At 42.5% G+C, this 21,423-nt stretch overlaps 1 protein-coding gene across 4 annotated transcripts; it reads left to right on the top strand.

Moving 5' to 3' along the window:
• The first annotated feature begins 17 nt into the window (after positions 1–17).
• Positions 18–20,821, top strand: TEN1 (TEN1 subunit of CST complex). Of its 4 annotated transcripts, none has more exons than XM_030208229.1 (4): positions 18–107; positions 15,732–15,883; positions 18,432–18,589; positions 19,116–20,821. In XM_030208229.1, exons 2-4 carry the CDS (start codon positions 15,795–15,797, stop codon positions 19,250–19,252), a joined length of 384 nt encoding a protein of 127 aa, XP_030064089.1. In that variant the 5' UTR covers positions 18–107; positions 15,732–15,794; the 3' UTR covers positions 19,253–20,821. The 4 variants fall into 4 exon arrangements, with proteins under 4 accessions (XP_030064089.1, XP_030064090.1, XP_030064091.1 ...); XM_030208230.1 differs by lacking the exon at positions 18–107 and adding an exon at positions 121–240; XM_030208231.1 differs by lacking the exon at positions 18–107 and adding an exon at positions 290–345.
• The last annotated feature ends 602 nt before the right edge of the window (positions 20,822–21,423 follow it).

Raw genomic sequence — 21,423 nt, 5'->3', positions numbered from 1 at the left:
GCGAAGAACCTTGGGAGGAACCAACCAATCAAACAAGCAGCCGCCGGAAGCGGAAGAGATGTGGGAATCGGGATCCCAAACTTTATTGACAAGAAAACTCTACACAGGTAATGACACAAAAGAGACGCTAGTCAAGTCGCCAATATGCTGAACGTGACCATCTACAAACCGATGTAGGAGCGCTCAGGTCCACCACCGTCCAGCCCAAGCAGATTTGATAACGGTATGACGTCAAAAAAAGTTAGTCTGTGTTTCCCCTTCCCCACGCAGCCGTCGTTCTGCGTACACTCAAAATAAAGCAAACTATGAGCTGCTTCATCCCCGTTGTCGTTTTAATCTTTGGTGGTTGTTTGGTAGCATTTTTATTTAATCTTATATTTTCAAACCTGCCATCGCTATACAAATGCTAATAATAATAATAATCTGCGTTTTTTCTAGCAAAATAGGTGCCGGTACTCAAATGCCAGGCCACCCTTCAGGGGTTGGGTGATCATTTAGAGACCCACCCCACAATAGCCAGGCCCCCTACAACCAGTCACAGAATCTATGGCATGACGGAATTGGTGTATTGAACCTGAGCTCTTTCATTATAACTTGGGGACCATGGGTCAATTTTAGCAGACAATGGAAAAGGTACCGGTACTCAGTACCCCCTCAAAAAAAGCCCTGATAATAATAAGTATAATAACGGAATAACTTTTCATAGGTAGAGTAGTAATTTTAAATCATAATCATTGTGTCATTTGGAGGGGTTGGTTATAGGCACACCCTAGCACCTGCTATATTCATGCAGAACTTTTTTCTGTTGGTAAAGGGCCACTAAAACCAGGGCTTTTTTGAGGGGGTACTGAATACCGGCACCTTTTTCATTGTCTGCTAAAATTGACCTATGGTCCCTAAGTTTTAATGAAAGAGCTCAGGCCCTACACACCAATTCTGCCTTGTCATAGATTCTGTGACTGGTTGCAGGGGGCCTGGCTATTGTGGGGTGAGTCCCTCAGTGATCACACCACCCCTGAAGGGTGGCCTGGCATTTGAGTACTGGCACCTTTTATGCTAGAAAAAACACGCTGATTAAAACAGACATCATGTTATGAGAATCAGGTGCTCAGCATTCAGAGTTTCTATCTACTTATTTATTTTATTTATTTTATTTATGACATTTATATTATTTTATTCATTGACATTATTAAATGTTAAATATTATGCTTGTTCTCAAATACCTGAAATGTATTGAATAGCTAATCATTTCTAACTTATGTTATATTTTCTGTACTTTATTTGCAAGCCACATTGAGCCTGCACTTAGGTGGGAAAATGTGGGGTATAAATGTAACAAATAAATAACAAATAAAATAATACTCTGTATTTTCATTCTGTTAATGGCGATCGCCATTACGGCATAATGTAAGCCACATTGAGCCTGCAAATAGGTGGGAAAATGTGGGATACAAATGCAGCAAATAAATTAAATAAATAAATAAATAAATATTATAGCCCACATTAAACATGAATTAGGTTGAAACATGGGAGCATTTAAAATCTTTTTTTTTCCTGTGCCTAGATCAAAAGAAAAAGATGATTTGTGGGAACTTGCACCTTGCATCCTTTGTGGGATGCAGTGGTATATTATGCACTTAATATTGTTTATTACTACTACTTGATAAGCAGTAGTATTTAAAAGAGAGATATTCAATAATGAGTGCCTACATGCAGATGTTACTGAATTCTGTTGTTCTGTCTCACTGTAATCACTTGTCCCTGAAACATGCGAAAAACCAAATAATCCATTTGTACAAAACTGATGAGGTGAGGATGTGATTCCATGTGTCCTAATGAAAAGAGAGTTTAATTTTACTTCCAATCTTTATAACACCAAGCTTCCCAAGGCAGATTACAACAACAATTAAGATGAACCCATCAGTAAACAGGATATGTTCACTGAAATTTGGCCATGTATTACTGTATTATGTAGAGAGATGTGGTAGCCACTTTTAAAGGTAATCAATAGAAATAAAACAAAATAAAACATGGAAAATAAAATAAGATACCTTTTTTATTGGACATAACTTAATACATTTTTTGATTAGCTTCCGAAGGTAGCCCTTCTTCGTCAGATGGAAATAAGCAAATGTTAGTAGATGACAGTATATATAAGTGAAACATCAAAGCATTTCAGTGACGGTCTAACAGGATGAGGGTGAGTTAGGTGAGAGACAAGGAGCGCTGGGTGTATTATGTAGAACACTGTAAAAAAATGAGCAGAAAATACAGCCTTTATTAGTGCTGTTTCCACCAGCTACAATAATTTTTGAAACTGTTTTAGTGATACTCAGTTTTGATTTCATGATATTTTATATCTACATCTGGGAAAATTTGTCAAATAAGTAAAAAAAAAATCTTGTCCTCCACCTTTTAAGGCACTGCCTAGCCAACTGGAGCAGCTTTTGAGTTTTTACAGATGGACCACACATAGGCAGTCCATTATTTCTAATAATCTTTTGCAATTATTTTCAATAGCATTTACTGTTGTTTTAGGTGAACCAGTATGGTGGCAATCGCTGCCTACTGCCAGCAAGCTCCACCCACTGGCTTCAACCCATATAATGGGCTAGATAGCCTCATACCATCTCCTGTTCTCAATCTAACCTCCTTGGTCCAGGCTACAGAATGCTGGGGCAGGGGCGAAGGTGGGAAGGAGGACTTACATTTCCCAATGATTGCTCGCACACACACGCTGTCTTTTCTGGCAGTAGGGAGCATGAACAGTGTTTTAACAAGTTGTTATAATCTGTTTACAGCTCAGTAAAAGATTAATATAGAGGAGAAATTTGAACTCTGGACCCAGGTTTTTCCTGACTCAGGTCTCTGTTTAGTGTGCTGAAAAAATACCTGAGGTTTCAGTGCTTATCAAGATACTATTACCATAGACACAAAAGTGTGAACATTACCAGGCCAGGTGCAGTCCTCCTTCCATAAGTACCCAAAAGGGGCCTGAAGCCCTAAATTTGGTGACCATGCCTCAGGAGGTTATCCTATCACACCATGAAACCCTTTTGGTTAAAAGGCACATCCCGTTGTGGGTCCCCCAAAAGTGAAAAATATTAAACCTAATTCTCACCCTGTAAAATTCCTTAAATCCCCACTACTGATGGATTCTCCCTCCATTTCCCCCGTCCAAGAAGAAAAAAGCGCAAGAAAACTGCAGTTTGTTGTCTCACTAGCTAGTGCCATCATCCAAAATGATACCAGCTAACTTGCTGCTCCATATGAGGGGTCAGGCTGGAGCCTTAGATGAGCTAGTGAGATGATGTTCTGGCGGGCAGGAGTGGGTGGAGTTTGCTTCTGTTTCAGCTTTCATCCAAATGATACAGAAGTGGAGTTCTGGGGTGAGGCTAGAGTATACAGCAGGGGACAGGGCTTACTGTTTCATACTTTTGGAGGGCTTCCTGTGGATAAAAGCTTTTTGGTACAGAGGGGGGACGTGCCACAGGAGAATGTTCTAATTCAGGATTTCAGGTGGATTTTGGTATTCACAGGAAATGGAGGAAGTAAGAAGCTGAGGACTGGACATACTTGTACTCAGGAGCTAGTAAGGCCACAGCTCTTCTACTGTAGTTAACTAGCCTAGCTTAATACAGATCTACTACTACTACTACTAACTAGCATTTCTAAAGCGCTACTAGGGTTACGCAGCGCTGTACAATTTAAACATAGAAGGACAGTCCCTGCTCAAAAGAGCTTACAATCTAAAAGACAAGAGAACAATCTAAAGACAAGTGAACAATCTAGAGGACGAGTGAACAGTTAATCTGATAGGGTGGATAGATTGGGGTATTTTATATATCTCGAGCGGTTAGGCGCCGAAGGCAGCATTGAAGAGGTGAGTTTTAAGCAGAGATTTGAAGATGGGTAGGGAGGGGGCATGGCGTATGGGTAAAGGAAGATTGTTCCAGGCATGGGGTGAGGCAAGGCAGAATGAGCGGAGCCTGGAGTTGGCAGTGGTGGAGAAGGGTACAGAGAGAAGGGCTTTGTCCTGTGAGCGGAGGTTACGGGCGGGAACATAGGGGGAGATGAGGGTGGAGAGGTAGTGAGGAGCCGCAGACTGAGTGCATTTGTAGGTAAGGAGGAGGAGCTTGAATTGTATGCGATAACTGATCGGAAGCCAATGAAGTGATTTGAGGAGAGGGGTGATATGAGTATATCGGTTTTGGCGGAATATAAGACGTGCAGCAGCGTTCTGAACTGATTGAAGGGGGGATAGATGGCTGAGTGGGAGGCTGGTGAGGAGTAAGTTGCAGTAATCAAGGCGAGAGGTAATGAGAGCGTGGACGAGAGTTCTGGTGGTGTGCTCAGAGAGGAAAGGGCGAATTTTGCTGATGTTGAAGAGGAAGAAGCGACAGGTCTTGGCAGTCTGTTGGATATGCGCAGAGAAGGAGAGGGAGGAGTCGAAGATGACTCCGAGGTTGCGGGCAGATGGGACGGGGAGGATGAGGGTGTTATCAACAGAGATAGAGAGTGGAGGAAGAGGAGAAGTGGGTTTAGGAGGAAAGACGAGGAGCTCGGTCTTGGACATGTTCAGCTTCAGGTGGCGGTTGGACATCCATGCCGCAATGTTGGATAAACAGGCCGATACCTTGGCCTGGGTCTCCGCGGTGATGTCAGGTGTGGAGAGGTATAGCTGGGTGTCATCAGCATAAAGATGATACTGAAAACCATGAGACGAGATCAGCGAGCCCAGGGAAGAGGTGTAGATTGAGAAGAGAAGGGGTCCAAGAACAGATCCCTGGGGAACTCCAACAGATAGTGGGATGGGAGTGGAGGAAGATCCATGGGAGTGTACCCTGAAGGTGCGGTGGGAGAGATAAGAGGAGAACCAGGAGAGGACAGGGCCTTGGAACCCAAAAGAGGACAGCGTGGCAAGAAGTAAATCATGGTTGACAGTGTCAAACGCGGCAGAAAGATCGAGGAGGATGAGGATGGAGTAGTGACCTCTGGATTTGGCCAGGAGCAGGTCGTTGCAAACTTTAGAGAGTGCTGTTTCTGTCGAGTGCAGAGGGCGAAAGCCGGATTGAAGTGGATCGAGGATGGCATGAGAGGAGAGAAAATCAAGGCAGCGGCTGTGAACGGCGCGCTCAAGTATTTTGGAAAGGAAGGGTAAAAGAGAGATGGGGCGGTAGTTGGAGGGGCAGGTAGGGTCAAGTGAAGGTTTTTTGAGGAGAGGTGTGACAACGGCGTGCTTGAAGGTGTCAGGGACAGTTGCAGTGGAGAAAGAGAAGTTGAGGATGCGACAGATGGCGGGGGTGACAGTATGGGAGATGGTGTTGAGTAGGTTGGTGGGGATGGGATCAGAGGAACAGGTGGTGCATTTCGAGGAGGAAAGAAGGCGGGAAGTTTCATCCTCAGTGATCTCAGGAAAAGAGGAGAAAGAGACCTGGGTAGGTTGGTTGAGGGAGAGGGTTAAAGGGTGAAGAGGAGGTGGTGGCTTGGTCGTGAACTCAAGGTTGATCTTTTGCACTTTGTCGCGGAAATAGTCGGCCAGTGATTGAGGAGAGAGGGAAGGGGGAGTAGGAGCGGGGGGCACTTTTAGGAGGGAGTTAAGGGTGGTGAAGAGACGACGAGGGTTGGAGCTGAGAGAATTGGTCAATTGGGTGTAATAGTCCTGTTTTGCACGGAATAGGGAGGAGTGGAGGGAGGATAGCATGAATTTGTAGTGGAGGAAGTCTGAAAGGGTACGAGATTTCCTCCAGAGGCGCTCAGCGGATCGGGTGCAGGAGCGAAGGTAACGGATGCAAGGAGTCAGCCAGGGCTGGGGATTGGTGCGCTTTGTGGGACGGGAGATGGATGGCGCGAGGGTGTCCAAAGCAGACGAGAGAGCGGTATTGTAGGCGGAGACCGCTTTGTCGACAGTTTCAGAGGACGTGATGGAGGCGAGGAGATTAGAGATAGTAGATGATAAGGTGGAGGGGTCAATAGCCTGGAGGTTCCTGGAGGTGGTGGTTAAAGTTGGACGGGGTGGAGGGGGGGGTGAAGAAGTGTGAATGTGATCAGGTGATGGTCGGAGAGAGGAAGAGCTGAGACGTGGAAATTGGAGGGTGAGCTGGAGGAGGAGAGGACGAGGTCAAGACAATGGCCGTCACGGTGAGTAGGGGTGGTGGAGCACAGCTGGAGGTTGAAGGAGGATGTTAGGATGAGGAACTTAGAAGCATGGCGGTCGGATAGGTCATCAGCATGTACGTTAAAGTCTCTGAGAATGAGGGACGGAGATGAGGGGTCAAGAAAGACAGAGAGCCAAGCATCAAAGTCGGTAAGGAAGGAAGGGAAGGATTTATCAGATCACCATATTTATTTATTTATTTAACACATTTATACCCCACATTTTCCCACTAGTTGTAGGCTCAGTGTGGCTTACACAAGACCGTAGGGCAGGCTACAGTTCAGTAAAATACAATTAAACAATGTAATAGTAAAATAGTAAACATATAGGTATCAGATAGGACAACAAAGATAATAAAAGTGAAAAAGATGATAAGGTCCATGGATTTAGCTGTATCAAATAAGAGGTACGTTAGGTTGGGTCAGGAAAGTAAGCCTTCTTAAACATGGTGGTCTTCAGTAATTTCCTGAAATTTAGATGGTTCTGAGTTGATTTTATGATTTTGGGTAGTGCATTCCATAGCTGTGTTCCTATGAGGAGAAGCTGGATGCGTAGGTAGGCTTGTATTTAAGGCCGTTGCAATCTAGGTAATGTAAATTTAAGTAGGATTGGGAAAAACTGGAACTGTTTCAGGGTGGTAGGTCAATTAGATTTAGCATGTATCCAGGAACTTCTCCATAAATAATCCTGTGACTCAAGGTGCAGACCTTGAAGGCAATACGTTCCTTAATGGGGAGCCAATGTAATTTTTCACGAAGGGGCTTGGCAGACTCAGATTTTTATTTACCAAAGATCAGTCTCACTGCTGTGTTCTGGGCGGTCTGAAGTTTCTTGATTATCTGTTTTTTTTGCAACCTGCATAGATTCCGTTGCAGTAATCTAAGTGGCTTAGTACCATGGATTGTATTAATTTGCGGAAAATGTCACGGAGAAAAAAAAAGGTTTTATACGTTTAAGTTTCCACATCGAATAGAACATTTTCTTTGTGGTGCAATTTACTTGGGTTTCTAGGGTCAGGTTCTGATCAATTGTGACGCCAAGTAGTTTTAGGCTATCCGAAATGGGGAGGGAGTAGTTGGGGATATTTAAAGTTGTAGGTTTAAACTTATTATGCTGAGAGGATAGGATGAGGCAATGAGTCTTCTCAGTGTTCAGTTTCAGTTGAAATGAATTAGCCCGTGCATCCATTGTACTCAGGCCTATTCTGATTAAATTGGTGATTTCAGACAAGTCCTGTCTGAAAGGAATATAGATTGTAACATCATCAGCATAAATAAACAGATTTAAGCCTAGGTTAGATAGTGAATTAGCCAATGGAATCATCATTGTGTTGAAGAGTGTTGGTGAAAGTGGCGAACCTTGGGGAACTCCGCAAACTGCTTTCCATGAAGATGACATAATTGAATTCAATTTCACCCTGTATGATCTGTATGAAAGAAAACCCTTAATCCAGCTAAGTATGTTTCCGCCAATCCCAAAATAATCAAGACGATGTAGTAGGGTGTCATGGTTGACCATTTCAAATGCGCTGGACATATCAAATTGGAGGAGAAGTATACTTTTGGCACCAGCAATTAGTTGCTTGAATTTGGTCATAATGGTAACCAATACAGTTTCCGTACTGTAAAGGGATCGAAAACCAGATTGTGAGTCATGTAAAATGGAGAACTTGTCCAGGTATTCTGTGAGTTGTTTAGTCACCATGCTTTCCATCAGTTTAATTACCAATGGTATAGAAGCTATAGGACGGTAATTTGTAATATCATTGGTCTTTTTCTTGGTGTCCTTAGGTATAGACGTAAGAAGGTTGTTCCCATAGTCCTTAGGGAAGAAGCCTTGTTGAAGCATGAAATTTAGATGTGATGTAAGGTCTTGGATGTACCGGGAAGGGGCAGATTTGAGTAGGTAATTAGGGCAGATATCCAATTTACAATAAGAATTGGAAAATTTGGAAATCGCTTGAGAGACTGACTCAGTGGAGAGAGGAGCAAAATGCCGCCAAATGCGATCCGCTGGATGGTCTCTGGAGGTGGACTCAAGTATATTGAAGAAATGTTCCGTATCTGAGCACTTAAGCGGGAGTGAATTACGTAATTTTAAGATTTTTTCATTGAAGTATTTGGCCAGTGTATCAGCAGATGGGATGTCTATGCTTACTGTGGTAATAGGGTTAGTGTCAAAAAGTTTATTAACAACAAGGAATAGTTTCTTTAGATCTGAATAATCGTGCCCTCTTTTAGATTTATAATAGGACTTCCGTGCATGTCTGGTTGCGTATATATATTTTCTAAGAGCTAGTTTCCTATCTTTAAGTGTATATTCATTTTTTCCCTTTTTTCCATATGCGTTCCATTTTCCTGGTATTTACTGCAATCCATGTTAAGCCTTTTGCATGTTAATAAGCTGTTTTGAATGTTGTGCAGAACAGTGTGTTTTAAGCCTGTAAAATTGCCTTTATTAATTCTTAATTATTAAGTGTATTTCTCTAGTTTGGCCAGCAAGTGGTGCATGTTTTATGTTAAAGCTGTTATATTTTATTTGTTTAGATTTTGCTCACACCTTTTTCAGTAGTAGCTCAAGGTGAGTTACATTCAGGTACTCTGGATATTTCTCTGTCTCAGGAGGGCTCACAATCTAAGCTTGTACCTGAGGCAATGGAGGGTTAAGTGACTTGCCCAAGATCACAAGGAGCAGCAGCAGGATTTATGTTTAAACATTTTTATTAAAGCATCTACATAACCACACGATAACATGACATTGACTGTAGTAAATCTTACATTATGTAGCTAACATCGGACGTGCAGTGTCTATAGCCAATTTTTCCTCCATTTTCTCCCCAGCCCCTGCCCCCCTTCTTGTATTCACAGCCATTGTCAACATATTAACTTTTCAACTGAAGAAATCAATACAATCGGTCAAATTCTCCCACCTATCTATAACTTTAAGTTAACCCAATTAGTCAAGCCCCTTACTCATGGTCTCAACTCCTCTAACCCCCCTCCCAACTCCACCCCTTCCCTCCATTCCCCACCACCAGAGGCTTCCTCGTCTGCGGAAGGGTGAGGATTCTTCTCCTTTAGGAAATACCAGATCAACCTCTCGGTCCCAGTCTCTGATTACGCCTCTGAAGTAATGGTCACTCTTTTTTGTTATCCAGCTTTGAGGATATGTTGGTAAACCAAGTAAACATGTGTTCAACATAAATCACCGCAGCAGCGGGATTTAAACCGGCCACCTCTGGATTGCAAGACCGGTGCTCTAACCACTAGGCCACTCCTCCACTTATAGAAAATTGAATGCTCCCTCTTTAGTTTCACTCAGTGAAGAAGTGATTTACAGTACTGTAAGCAGTATACTTTTAAAACTTGTTGATGGGGCTCGGATTGGCGGTCCAGGAGCTCTTTTCATTTGAATTGTACTGGCTTTTGCCCCCGTTTCAGCCTGGGAGAAAGAGAGAGAGAGGGCTTTGCTGAAACCCTGTAAAACAGTTATATTTGATAACTGGTGAGCACTATATGTCCTGATCTCCCCAGGTATTGTCTAGAAAGTAAATATGTTTAGTTAGTGTTATAATTGGTCCATATTTCCGTTACCTGTTATTGTTTGCTGATTACATATTTTTTTGTCCACTGTTCAAGTTCTGACAATAAACAATATTTTAGTTTGTTGATTCTGCCTGTTTGGATTGATAAGAATCCTGGTGGTTTGTGTTGGGTCTGTGAGTGCTCTCTGGGAACTGTGGGACCACTGGGAGTGTGGCTACAGTAAACTAGAAATCACTGGGAATAATTTGAGAGTGGGAGACTCGCCCAGAGGCAGTTGTGACCCACTCGGGAAGAGTGTATAGTGTAGAGCACAAGTGACAGGTGCAGGCATATCTGAGTTGTGCTGGGGATAGACCCTCTAAGTGGCCGTGGCGCCACCCCAGGCAGGTGGCTAGGTGTTTTGTGATAAATGTATTTGCATGTAATGCTTTGCACTTGAATTTGTTTGTGCTGAATATAGCTTGCAAATTTCACAGTTAAAGATAGGGATTAACAAGGGTTAAAAATGTGCTAACAATTGAACACACACCAGTGCATTATATGCATTAAATAAATTTGCATACACTACCTCCATTATATTCAAATCTATCTCATGCATATTCATTGTGGGTATGCTGAAAACCTGACTGACTGGGAGTATCCTGAGGAGAACTCTTGCATTAAACCAGTGGTTCTCACGTGGTAGATTTGCTTCAGGTAGTGGCATGCAAATTTATCTCATGTATATTCATTGTGAATATCTTGCAAACCTGACTGGCTGGGTGTGTCCTGAGGACTGAGTTGAGAATCCCTTCATTAAACCCATGAACCTAATTCCATATTTTGGAAGTCAGCAGCGATTGCATAGGCAGTAGACATTTTATTTTATTTTTTAATTTTTGTTACATTTGTACCCCGCACTTTCCCACTCATGGCAGGCTCAATGCAGCTTACATGGGGCAATGGAGGGTTAAGTGACTTGCCCAGAGTCACAAGGAGCTGCCTGTGCCTGAAGTGGGAATGGAACTCAGTTCCTCAGTTCCCCAGGACCAAAGTCCACCACCCTAACCACTAGGCCATTCCTCCACTCTTTCTTTGTTTGCTGCTGCCTTCCACTCCATGGCTCACCCTGCACTGACTTTCCAGTTTTAGGAATGTATCCAAGGCTTGCGTTTAGCAATAGACTTGGAGGTTTATGGGACTATGCCAAGAGGACTCTGGGATTTGTCTGTAGAGCTCACTGAAGCTCTGTGGGTTTTTGGGTTTTTTTTGCTCTCTCTCTGCACTGATGTCATCTCTGACTGGCAGAGAAGTTTAGAACTACAGGAGTCAATTACATAGTCTGTGTCCAGTAGGAGCAGCATGCTGGTAAAGTTAATAGGTAAACATAGCTTAGGTCATAACTGGAGTCAAACTTACCAGTGATACAAGACGGTGAACAATTAAAGTTAATTGGCTTAGTTGATCAGTATGCCAAAGAGATGTTTGAAGCAAAGATTGTATCAGGAGACCTGCATAGCCATCAGAAAAAGAGATCAAAGTTCAAGGATGTTCACTTGTCATAAAGGAGGTAATATTATAAAGAGGGCACCATGAACATGTGTAAATTACTAGAAGACCAGCATGTGTGGGTCTTTTAGCAATCAGGTCCGAGCATTTACAGTGGTCATACCTAAATTATATGTGCGTATTTCCACGTATATAATAGGGTCCAAATAGGTGCCTTCTTGGTGCCCCTTTACACAATTGCTGTTAAATGTCTTGTTATTGAGAATATTGTAAACATGAGCCATAGCCATCTACTTAGGCCAGCCCATAGACTTCTTGAGGGATCCTTGTACATCTAATTTTTTAATGATCTACAGTTTATTCTGTATGAGAACTACCATTTTTTAAGCATGGCCTTGAGGGGAGAGGGAGACAAAGCCCAGGTCTCCACATGACTGCAGAAACTGTACGCCTGACATTGGCTTCTCTTCCGCAATGCTGGTAGGCCAGAAGTTGCAGTGGCCCCTGATGGCATCAGCTAGAGACCCTGGCTACAGTGGCGGATGTCACCTTTCTTCCCCATTCCCCCCACTGCTTTCAGCCTTCAAGGGCAGGGAACTCTCCCATCTTGCACGTCTTCAGTCTTGGCTGGTGACCTGTGCTGATGATTTTGTCCCAGTTCCCACAGTTAACCCTGTCTATGGCCAGATAGACTTCATTACCTAGTATACAGAAATGGTTCACATTCATTCTCTGGTTTAATACACTGAACCATTAAAGACTTTTCCCCTCTTTCTTCCAGTTTTACATAGGCAGGGAAATTTTTAGGCGTTTAAGTGCATTGTCTTAGTGGAGCGCATGATCTGGTACAGGAGGTGATGGTGCTGGGGCCGCTTGATAACAGTGATCATAATATGATCAGATTTGATATTAGCTTTGAAGTAAGTATACACAGGAAATCAAATACGTTGGCATTTAACTTTAAAAAAAGGAGACTATGATAAAATGAGAAGAACGGTGAAAATAAAACTTAGAGAAGCAGCTGCAAGTGTCAAAAATTTACATCAGGCGTGCTATTAAAAAACACCATCCTGGAAGCACAGGCCAAATACAGTCCACTTATTAAAAAAGGAGGACGGAAGACCAAACGACAGCCGGCATGGTTAAAAAGTGAGGTGAAGGAAGCTATTAGAGCTAAAAGAAAATCCTTCAGAAAATGGAAGAAGGAACTGACTGAAAGTAATAAGAAACAGCATAAGGAATGTTAAGTCAAATGCAAAGCGCTGATAAGGAAGGCTAAGAGGGACTTCGAAAAAAAGATTGCGTTGGAGGCAAAAACACATAGTACATTTTTTTTTAGGTATATTAATTTTTTAGATATATTAAAAGCAGGAAGCCGGCAAAAGAATCGGTTGGACCGCTAGATGACCGAGGAATAAAAGGGGCGATCAGGGAAGACAAAGCCGTAGCAGAGAGATTAAATGAATTCTTTGCTTCGGTCTTCACTAAGGAAGATTTGGGTGTGATACCGGTGCCAGAAATGGTATTTGAAGCTGACGAGTCGAAGGAACTGAATGAATTCTTTATAAATCTGGAGGATGTAATGGGGCAGTTGTACAAACTGAAGAGTAGCAAGTCTCCTGGACCAGATGGTATTCATCCCAGAGTACTGATAGAACTGAAAAATGAACTTGTGGAGCTATTGTTAGTAATATGTAATTTATCCTTAAAATTGAGCGTGGTACCGAAAGATTGGAGGGTGGCCAATGTAACGCCGATTTTTAAAAAAAAAGTTCCAGGGGAGATCCAGGAAATTATAGACCGACTAGTAAAAAAGCCCCGTTTCTGATGCAAATGAAACGGGGGCTAGCAATGTTTTCTTCTGTGTGCATGTGGGAGTGTGTGTGTCCCTGCCCTCTGGCCTCTCTCCCCTCCCCCCCCCTCTGAGTCCTTCACTGTTACAGAGCCAGCGATTTGCTTTCATGCTCTGCTGTTTTCCTTCACTGACTGTGTTACAGAGAGGGCGGGGCAGACACTCATAGGGAAACCGGATATCTCGCCCCCTTCACACTTCCGGCTGGAGGCTTCATAGAACGTTGGTGTTGCCTTTTATATAGAGAGATGAGTTTGACGTCGGTGCCGGGCAAAATGGTAGAGACTATTATAAAGAACAAAATTACCGAACATATTCAAAAGCATGGATTAATGAGACAAAGTCAACATGGATTTAGTGAAGGGATATCTTGCCTCACCAATCTACTACATTCCTTTGAAGGGGTGAACAAACATGTGGACAAAGGTGAGCTGGTTGATATTGTGTATCTGGATTTTCAGAAGGTGTTTGACAAAGTACCTCATGAAAGACTCCAGAGGAAATTGGAGAGTCATGGAATAGGAGGTAGGGTTCTATTGTGGATTAAAAACTGGTTAAAAGATAGAAAACAGAGAATAGGGTTAAATGGTCAGTATTCTAAATGGAGAAGGGTAGCTAGTGGGGTTCCCCAGGGGTCTGTGCTGGAACCACTGCTTTTTAACATAATTATAAATGACCTAGAGATGGGAGTAACTAGTTATTCAAAGTGGTTAAATCGTGGGAGAATTGTGAAAAATTACAAGAGGACCTTACGAGACTGGGCGTCTAAATGGCAGATGATGTTTAATGTGAGCAAGTGCAAAGTGATGCATGTGGGAAAGAGGAGCCTGAATTATAGCTATGTCATGCAAGGTTCCACGTTAGGAGTCACAGACCAAGAAAGGGATCTAGGTGTGTCATCGGTGATGATACATTGAAACCTTCTGCTCAGTGTGCTGCTGTGGCTAAGAAAGCAAATAGAATGTTAGGTATTATTAGGAAAGGAATGGAAAACAAAAATTAGGATGTTATAATGCCTTTGTATCGCTCCATGGTGCGACTGCACCTCGAATATTGTGTTCAATTCTGGTCACCGCATCTCAGAAAAGATATAGTGGAATTAGAAAAGGTGCACAGAAGGGCATTGAAAATGATAAAGGGAATGGGATGACTTCCCTATGAGGAAAGGCTAAAGCAGCTAGGGCTCTTCAGCTTGGAGAAAAGGTGGCTGAGGGGAGATATGATAGAGGTCTATAAAATAATGAGTGGATTTGAAAGTGTAGATGTGAAGCGTCTGTTTATGCTTTCCAAAAATGTTAGGACTAGGAGGCATGCGATGAAGCTACAAAGTAGTAAATTTAAAACAAATTGGAGAAAATGTTTCTTCATTCAACGTGTAAAACTCTGGAATTTGTTGCCAGAGAATGTGGTAAAGGAGGTTAGCTTAGTGGGGTTTAAAAAAGGTTTGGACGGCTTCCTAAACGAAAAGTCCATGGACCATTATTAAATTGGAATTGGGGAAAAGTCCACTATTTCTGGGATAAGCAGTATAAAATGTTTAGTACTTTTTTGAGATTTTGCTAGGTATTTGTGACCTGAATTGGAACAGGATGCTGGGCTTCATGGACTTATGTCTTATAACTTTACATCAGCACTGGCAAGGAGGAAAGATTTCATGCCATAGAGTAATCTAAATATATGAAAACCACTGGGTGCCTGCTCTCAAGCATATAAGTACATAAGTAATGTCATACTGGGAAAAGACCAAGAAGGGTCCATCGAGCCCTGCATCCTATCCACGACAGCGGCCAATCCAGGCCAAGGGCACCTGGCAAGCTTCCCAAACGTACAAACATTCTATACATGTTATTCCTGGAATTGTGGATTTTGCCCAAGTCCATTTAGTAGCAGTTTATGGACTTGTTCTTTAGGAAACCGTCTAACCCCTTTTTAAACTCTGCTAAGCTAACCGCTTTCACCATGTTCTCTGGCAACGAATTCCAGAGTTTAATTATGGGAGTTGGGTGAAGAAACATTTTCTCTGATTTGTTTATTACACTGTAGTTTCATCGCATGCCCCCTAGTCCTAGTATTTTTGGAAAGCGTGAACGAATGCTTCACATCCACCTGTTCCACTCCACTCGTTATTTTATATACCTCTATCATGTCTCCCCTTAGCCGTCTTTTCTCCAAGCTGAAAAGCCCTAGCCTCCTTAGTCTTTCTTCATAGGAAAGTCGTCCCATCCCCGCTATCATTTTAGTCGCCCTTCACTGCACCTTTTCCAATTCCACTATATCTTTCTTGAGATGCGGCAACCAGAATTGAACACAATACTCATGGTGCGGTCGCACCATGGAGCGATACAACGGCATTATAACATCCTCACACCTGTTTTCCATACCTTTCCTAATAATACCCAACATTCTATTCGCTTTCCGATCCGCAGCAGCACACTGAGCAGAAGGTTTCAGTGTATTATCGACGACGACACCCAAATCCCTTTCTTGGTCCGTAACTCCTAACGTGGAACCTTGAATGACGTAGCTATAATTCGGGTTCTTTTTTCCCACATGCATCACCTTGCACTTGCTCACATTAAACGTCATCTGCCATTTAGCACTATAACTGTTTGGTTTTTTTTCCTGAGGTTATAAAAATGATCTGGAGCTTCTAGCTGCCTGCTGAGAGGACAAGACTTTTTCATTTCAGATTTCTGCACTTGAGACGGAATAAAGAAGAGAGATGTGCTGACCTTACCTGCTGCTCTTCAGGATGCTGCCAGCAGCTGGGAAGCATCTCTTTCTTTGGGAGATCAGCTGTGGTTTAATTCAGGAGGGGGAATCAGTGAGGACATTTGGCAGGTAAGAAGCTTCCCCAGTTAGCTTGCTTCCAGGTATGTTGCAGCAGCAGAAAATTCAAACTTGCCATCACTCCTTGCAGTTCAGTTTCATGCTTTGCAATTTCAAGACAAATGAATGAACCATGTCCTTTAGACAAGCTGCCAGCGCCTCAGATCAGAGCTGGGATTATGGCTAGTGGTTCTTCCAGCCTTTGAAATGTTGAATTCATTTTAGTGTGTAGTTTTTGAGCAGCTGCCTAGCACATCTGTTAACATTTGAATTCACCTAAGTAGAACATTTAATTGCTTAGAAGAAGGGTACTGTTAGTGCAAACCACTTTCTCTCTTGCAGGGCTTCTTGATATTTCAGTGCAACCTGACGTTTAGTGCTTCACAGGCCTGAAACCCCCAGAATCCTGTGTGGAATGTAGCTTTATGCAGTCCCAGAATCCTTTGCAGTGAGCAACAGAAACGTTGAGCTTCTAACCATTGCTTGAAAGTCCTTGAGATAGTGTGAGGGCCTGTAACTTTGATATAGATGAAAGCTGATGGCTCATGCACTCCAGCCACACCCTTCTGATAAAAATACTTGAGTATATCTTCTTCTTATTTGTATGAACATTAGTAACCACATATCAATGAGGAGGCCATATGATAACTTTAAGTAAGACCTACGACCGAAATCTAAACACTGCTGCAAGGTATCTAGTTTAGCAGGCTGTGTTGAGCTTCAACTAGTTTATAATAACAAAATAATCACAAGTAAACGTTAGGCCAGGCTTAACAAACCTGTTTCAGAGACTTAAGATTTTCAGGATATCTCCTATGAATAGGATGGAAAATAAACAGAGCAGATCGTTATCAAAACAAAACGTAATTTATTAGTAAAAACCAATGGAATATACTCACACACAAATAGCCCGACACAGGCCGTCTTTCGCCCAACAGGGCTGCTTCAGGGGCTACACGACAGTCCTTCACTGTCCAGTGTAATGAACACATATAAAATGTCCGGCAATTGAATATAAGGAAGATCACCTTGATTTGAAAAAACAGCTGGATCAGAGACTTGGTGTCAGCATTCTATGTTTTGGCATCTCTGATCCAGCTGTTTTTTCAAATCAAGGTGATCTTCTTTATATTCAATTGCCGGACATTTTATATGTGTTCATTACACTGGACAGTGAAGGACTGTCGTGTAGCCCCTGAAGCAGCCCTGTTGGGCGAAACACGGCCTGTGTCGGGCCGTTTGTGTGTGTGTATATTCCATTGGTTTTTACTAATAAATTACGTTTTGTTTTGATAACGATCTGCTCCGTTTATTTTCCATCTTGGAGTCTGCAGACCGTCTGCCCTTGTGCTTTTTTGGTATCTCCTATGAATATGCATGAGATAAATCCGCATGCATTGAAGACCCAGAATATGCAGATTCATTGGAGATATCCTGAAAATCTGACTGCTTTGGGGTCCCCAGGACAGGGAACACAAGCTGTAGCTTTGGTTTCCAGAGAATGTAATAAAGGCAAGCAGTGTAGGTGGGTGAAAAATGGGATGGACACATTTTTTGGAGGAGGGGTCAGTTAATTATTAGCTAAGTAAGTTTGGAGATCATCTCTTATTTTTGAGAGTGAGCAACAGGGAAACGGATCCTTTTTATCCGTGTGAGGTATTTTTGAGTGACCCAAAGTGGCTGCTGTCAAAGACAGGATGGTAGGCTCGATGGACATTGGTCTGACCCAGTACAGCACCGCTTATGTTTGTAATAACTTTATGGAGTATTTAGGAAAGGGCGAATTCTAATGTCAGAACTGAGCTGTAAAGCTGTATTGCAAAAAAAAAAAAAAAAGAATGCTTTGATAAAATACGCAATTTGTTTATATACCACTATGGAATGACAGATTCCAGGTAATTAAGAATAAACATTACACACGCTAAACATCAGACACCACACATTTGTGGCTGTTTTGACAGTCAGGCCCAGAGACCACAGTTGCTCCTTTTCAGGGTTCATGGGAATTCTGCAGGTATGACTTTTGGGTTTGCAGGATTGCTGTGGGGATGGAAGAAGTTGGTGTAGGTTTCCCGCAGGAGTGTCAGTGTGAGGCTTGGAACAAATAAAGATGAAATTGGAGCACCAGAATGAGGCTTGGAATGTACCAAGAGAGGCAACTGCAGCTCTCTAGTGTCAGAGTGATTCTCAGACTGAGAAAAAAGGGTCTTAACCTTGGGGTGAGCAAATGCTGTCCTGGGTAGGTTTCCAGATTACTCAAAGCATGAAAATTATTCCAAAACACATTTTAAGTGCATCCTTAAAGAGACTACCTCCCCATCTCCTATTCTTTGAGCTGTAATACTGTTCTGGCAAGTCAAATACAGGCACTGATGACAGGTATTGAAGGAAGTACCTGGGGGTACAGGTGAGGATGGAGGAGATTAATTGTAGGGATGGGTGGTGATGGAATGGATCTTAGCAGATGCAGGTGGGTATAGTTTAGATTCCAGTGGGGACAGGCGGTGATGGATGAAAGTTATGTACCCATGCAACTCTCTAATAAATCTGTACATTTCAGGTTAAGCTGTTACGATATGTCTCGTTCAGAGGCTGAATTAACTGCCCCGCAGGGAGCTATCCAGCACCGGATCTGCATCAGCACAAAGTCTGTGGAACCATTCCAAGCACAGATTGGGTCCATGTACATGGCTCTTGGGGAGATTGAGAGGGCTGAAGGTAAGAGTTACTTACCTGCCTTTGACTTTTTCATTACTTCATTTTGCAGAAATGAAGCTGGTAAATGAGGGGTTACCTTTTAAGTGTAGCTGCAGTTTTATGCATGAGTATTGCAGAGGTAGCTGATTACTAATGGGAGAATTGCCTGCCCTCACAGGTGGGGTGGTGGTGATGGAATTCTTCCTGTATTATTTGGTGCTCACCTCTCCTCACTGGAAGAGATAGACAGGCATTATTATTGTAAATAGGCAGGTCCATGCCACTGACTGACTAAAGACTTCGGATCTCCATGGTATTCTTCAGCAGATAAACACATCAGTTGTTTTAACTTTATAATTATGAAACTTTAAGAAATCAACATTCAGAAATACATTACTTCAGTCCATGGGGTTTCAAGCATTTAGTTTAACAAGGTAAAAATGCAAGACAAATGTCTCTGTAGCAACCAGAGGTGCTGTACTGTTACAGGGGGAAGCATGGGACAAGACTGTCTCAGAGCTATAACCCGTATGGTTTATATTTACAGGTGAGGTTCCCGTGTTGCGTGCCCGTGTGCTGACCTGTGTGGATGGGATCAACCTCCCCTTGTTGGAGTGTGCTGTTCAGGAACAGAGGAAGTACTTTCAGAGCAGAACCTCTGAAACCAGAACTACATCTCATTGATAAGAGGACTGGGTTCTAGCTGGACCTGAGATTTCTGTCTTGGTCCTCCATTCTCTCTCTTAGATCTATTCTTGCACCCAGATTGCTGCCTCTTTAAGGGTGGAAGACCAAGAACTCCAGGCATGACTTGGGCAAGATGGTGACTTCTACTTGCACTAGTGAGTGTGAGTTTTGCTCTGACTGTACATTTGTGGAACTGTTTGATATTATGTATGCATCATGTATTGTACACACCTTTCTTCTGCTTCTAGCTCAGAAAATCAGAATTTGTATAGCTTTTCAATTGAGTTGGATTATACACAATTGCCTAGAAGTTATTTTTGTAATAAACTAAGACAACCTCAAGCCTATAAGCTTTATTGTTTTGTGATGAGCTGGGAAAGTTTTCTGTGATGGGCTAAACGATGGGTTACCAGGGTACTGACACTTCTTGGATTTCACAGTCAAGGCTTCTGAATTTCACTGGCTCTTTCCATGTGGGTCTCTGTGTGTGCTGGCCTGCTGTACATGAGGGTTGCGTTCTGAGCTAAAATGATGCACATGCATTTTCTTTTATTTACATGTTCTTGCAACATTCAAATATTGATAAGGCAAATCCAACCTTTTTCAGATGAAAGAATATCCTCGAACAAGAGGCTACAGTATAAATCTTCAAGTGAGTAAACTCAGGAACAATATCAGGCAATAATTCTTCATGGAAAGGGGTGGATGATGTGTGGAATGGCTTCCCAAGGGAGATGGTGGGAGGCAGAAAAAGTGACAGAATTCAAGAAAGGCTGGGACAGGCACAGAGGACTCTTGGTTATGAAGAAAAGGGGAGGAAACCAAGCATCAGCTGGGGCTATCTGCCCGTGCAGCAAGAATGGAGTCCCAGTGAGCCCTGTGGGGCCTTACCTGTTATCTACTCTGTGTTTCTCTGACACTTTTGGGGGACAGTTTTTGACTAGCCTATGTAGCTGCAAACTATATGGGCACTTTTAATGCAAGTGCATTAGGTTAATTTTCAAATAGAAACAACCTGCGTTACTGCTCTTTGAAAATTAGTAAGTGCAATATGCATATTAAAAACCAAGCTAGGGTTAAAATAGCACATGAACATCTGGAAATCATATAGGAATGTATCAATTTCCTCCCCTGATCTAAACACACCCATAGAAATACTTTGATTTTTAGTATTAATTTCCCATTAGAGAAACAGCCAATAACAAGACTAGAGAACAGGAGAATCAAGAAAGGAAACACCTTTAGTTATTGTGGCTAAAAATACATACATTGGGGGGGGGGGGGGAGTTGTGGTAATGTTACAAAGCATTTTCCAGCCATAAAACGTGCAGAAATGGTTCTTATAAATTGCACAGGTGTATATACATATGTAAAACCAATGCTTACTTTAGGTGTTGGCAGAGTTGTGATGTACACATTGCTTGATGAAAATGCCCTATGTGCAATGTGCACAAATATTTGCACCTGTCTCAGAGCAAATCTGTGACAGCCTCAGAGCAGTGGAGGAGTGGCCTAGTGGTTACAGCACCGGTCTTGACATCCAGAGGTGCCCAGTTCAATTCCCACTGCTGCAAGTCACTTAACCCTCCATTGCCTCATCTACAAACTTAGATTGTGAGCCCTCCAGGGTCAGGGAAATACCCGTGTACCTGAATGTAACTTACCTTGAGCTACTACTGCAAAAAGGTGTGAGCAAAATCTAAATAAATAAATTAGTAGGGGCAGTTATGGGAGACTATTTTATGAAAAGCAATTTTTGGAAACTGTTGTAGTTGCCCTGTTATTAAATTAGTCCTATGGTGTGAAATCTGTGCAAACCTTTAGCTGCATTTGACGGAGGCAATTTTCAGTCAGAGCCCTTTACTCAAGCAAATACTTTACAAAAATCACCCTCTCCAGTGCTTATGAAAGCAAAAGCTAATAGCGCTGGTTATAGTTGAATGTGGAGTGCCTAGATGTATCTTGTGTACTTTGGTCTTGATTAGGAGTATATGATCCTGTTTCTGGGTTTATTAGGCACAGAATCACCTAATCCTGTGGTCTCAAGCCTCTCTTGAGGGACCCCCCAGTCAGTCAGGTTTTCAGGATATCCATAATGTATATACATGCAAATCTTGCAGCCATCTTGAAAACCTGACTGGGGTTCTTCCAGGACAGGTTTGGAAACC

The sequence above is a fragment of the Microcaecilia unicolor genome, chromosome 6 (genome assembly GCF_901765095.1).
Source record: "Microcaecilia unicolor chromosome 6, aMicUni1.1, whole genome shotgun sequence".
NCBI lineage: Eukaryota > Metazoa > Chordata > Amphibia > Gymnophiona > Siphonopidae > Microcaecilia > Microcaecilia unicolor.
Note: the sequence above shows the minus strand (reverse complement) of the source record. Positions and strands in the feature narration are given on the sequence as shown.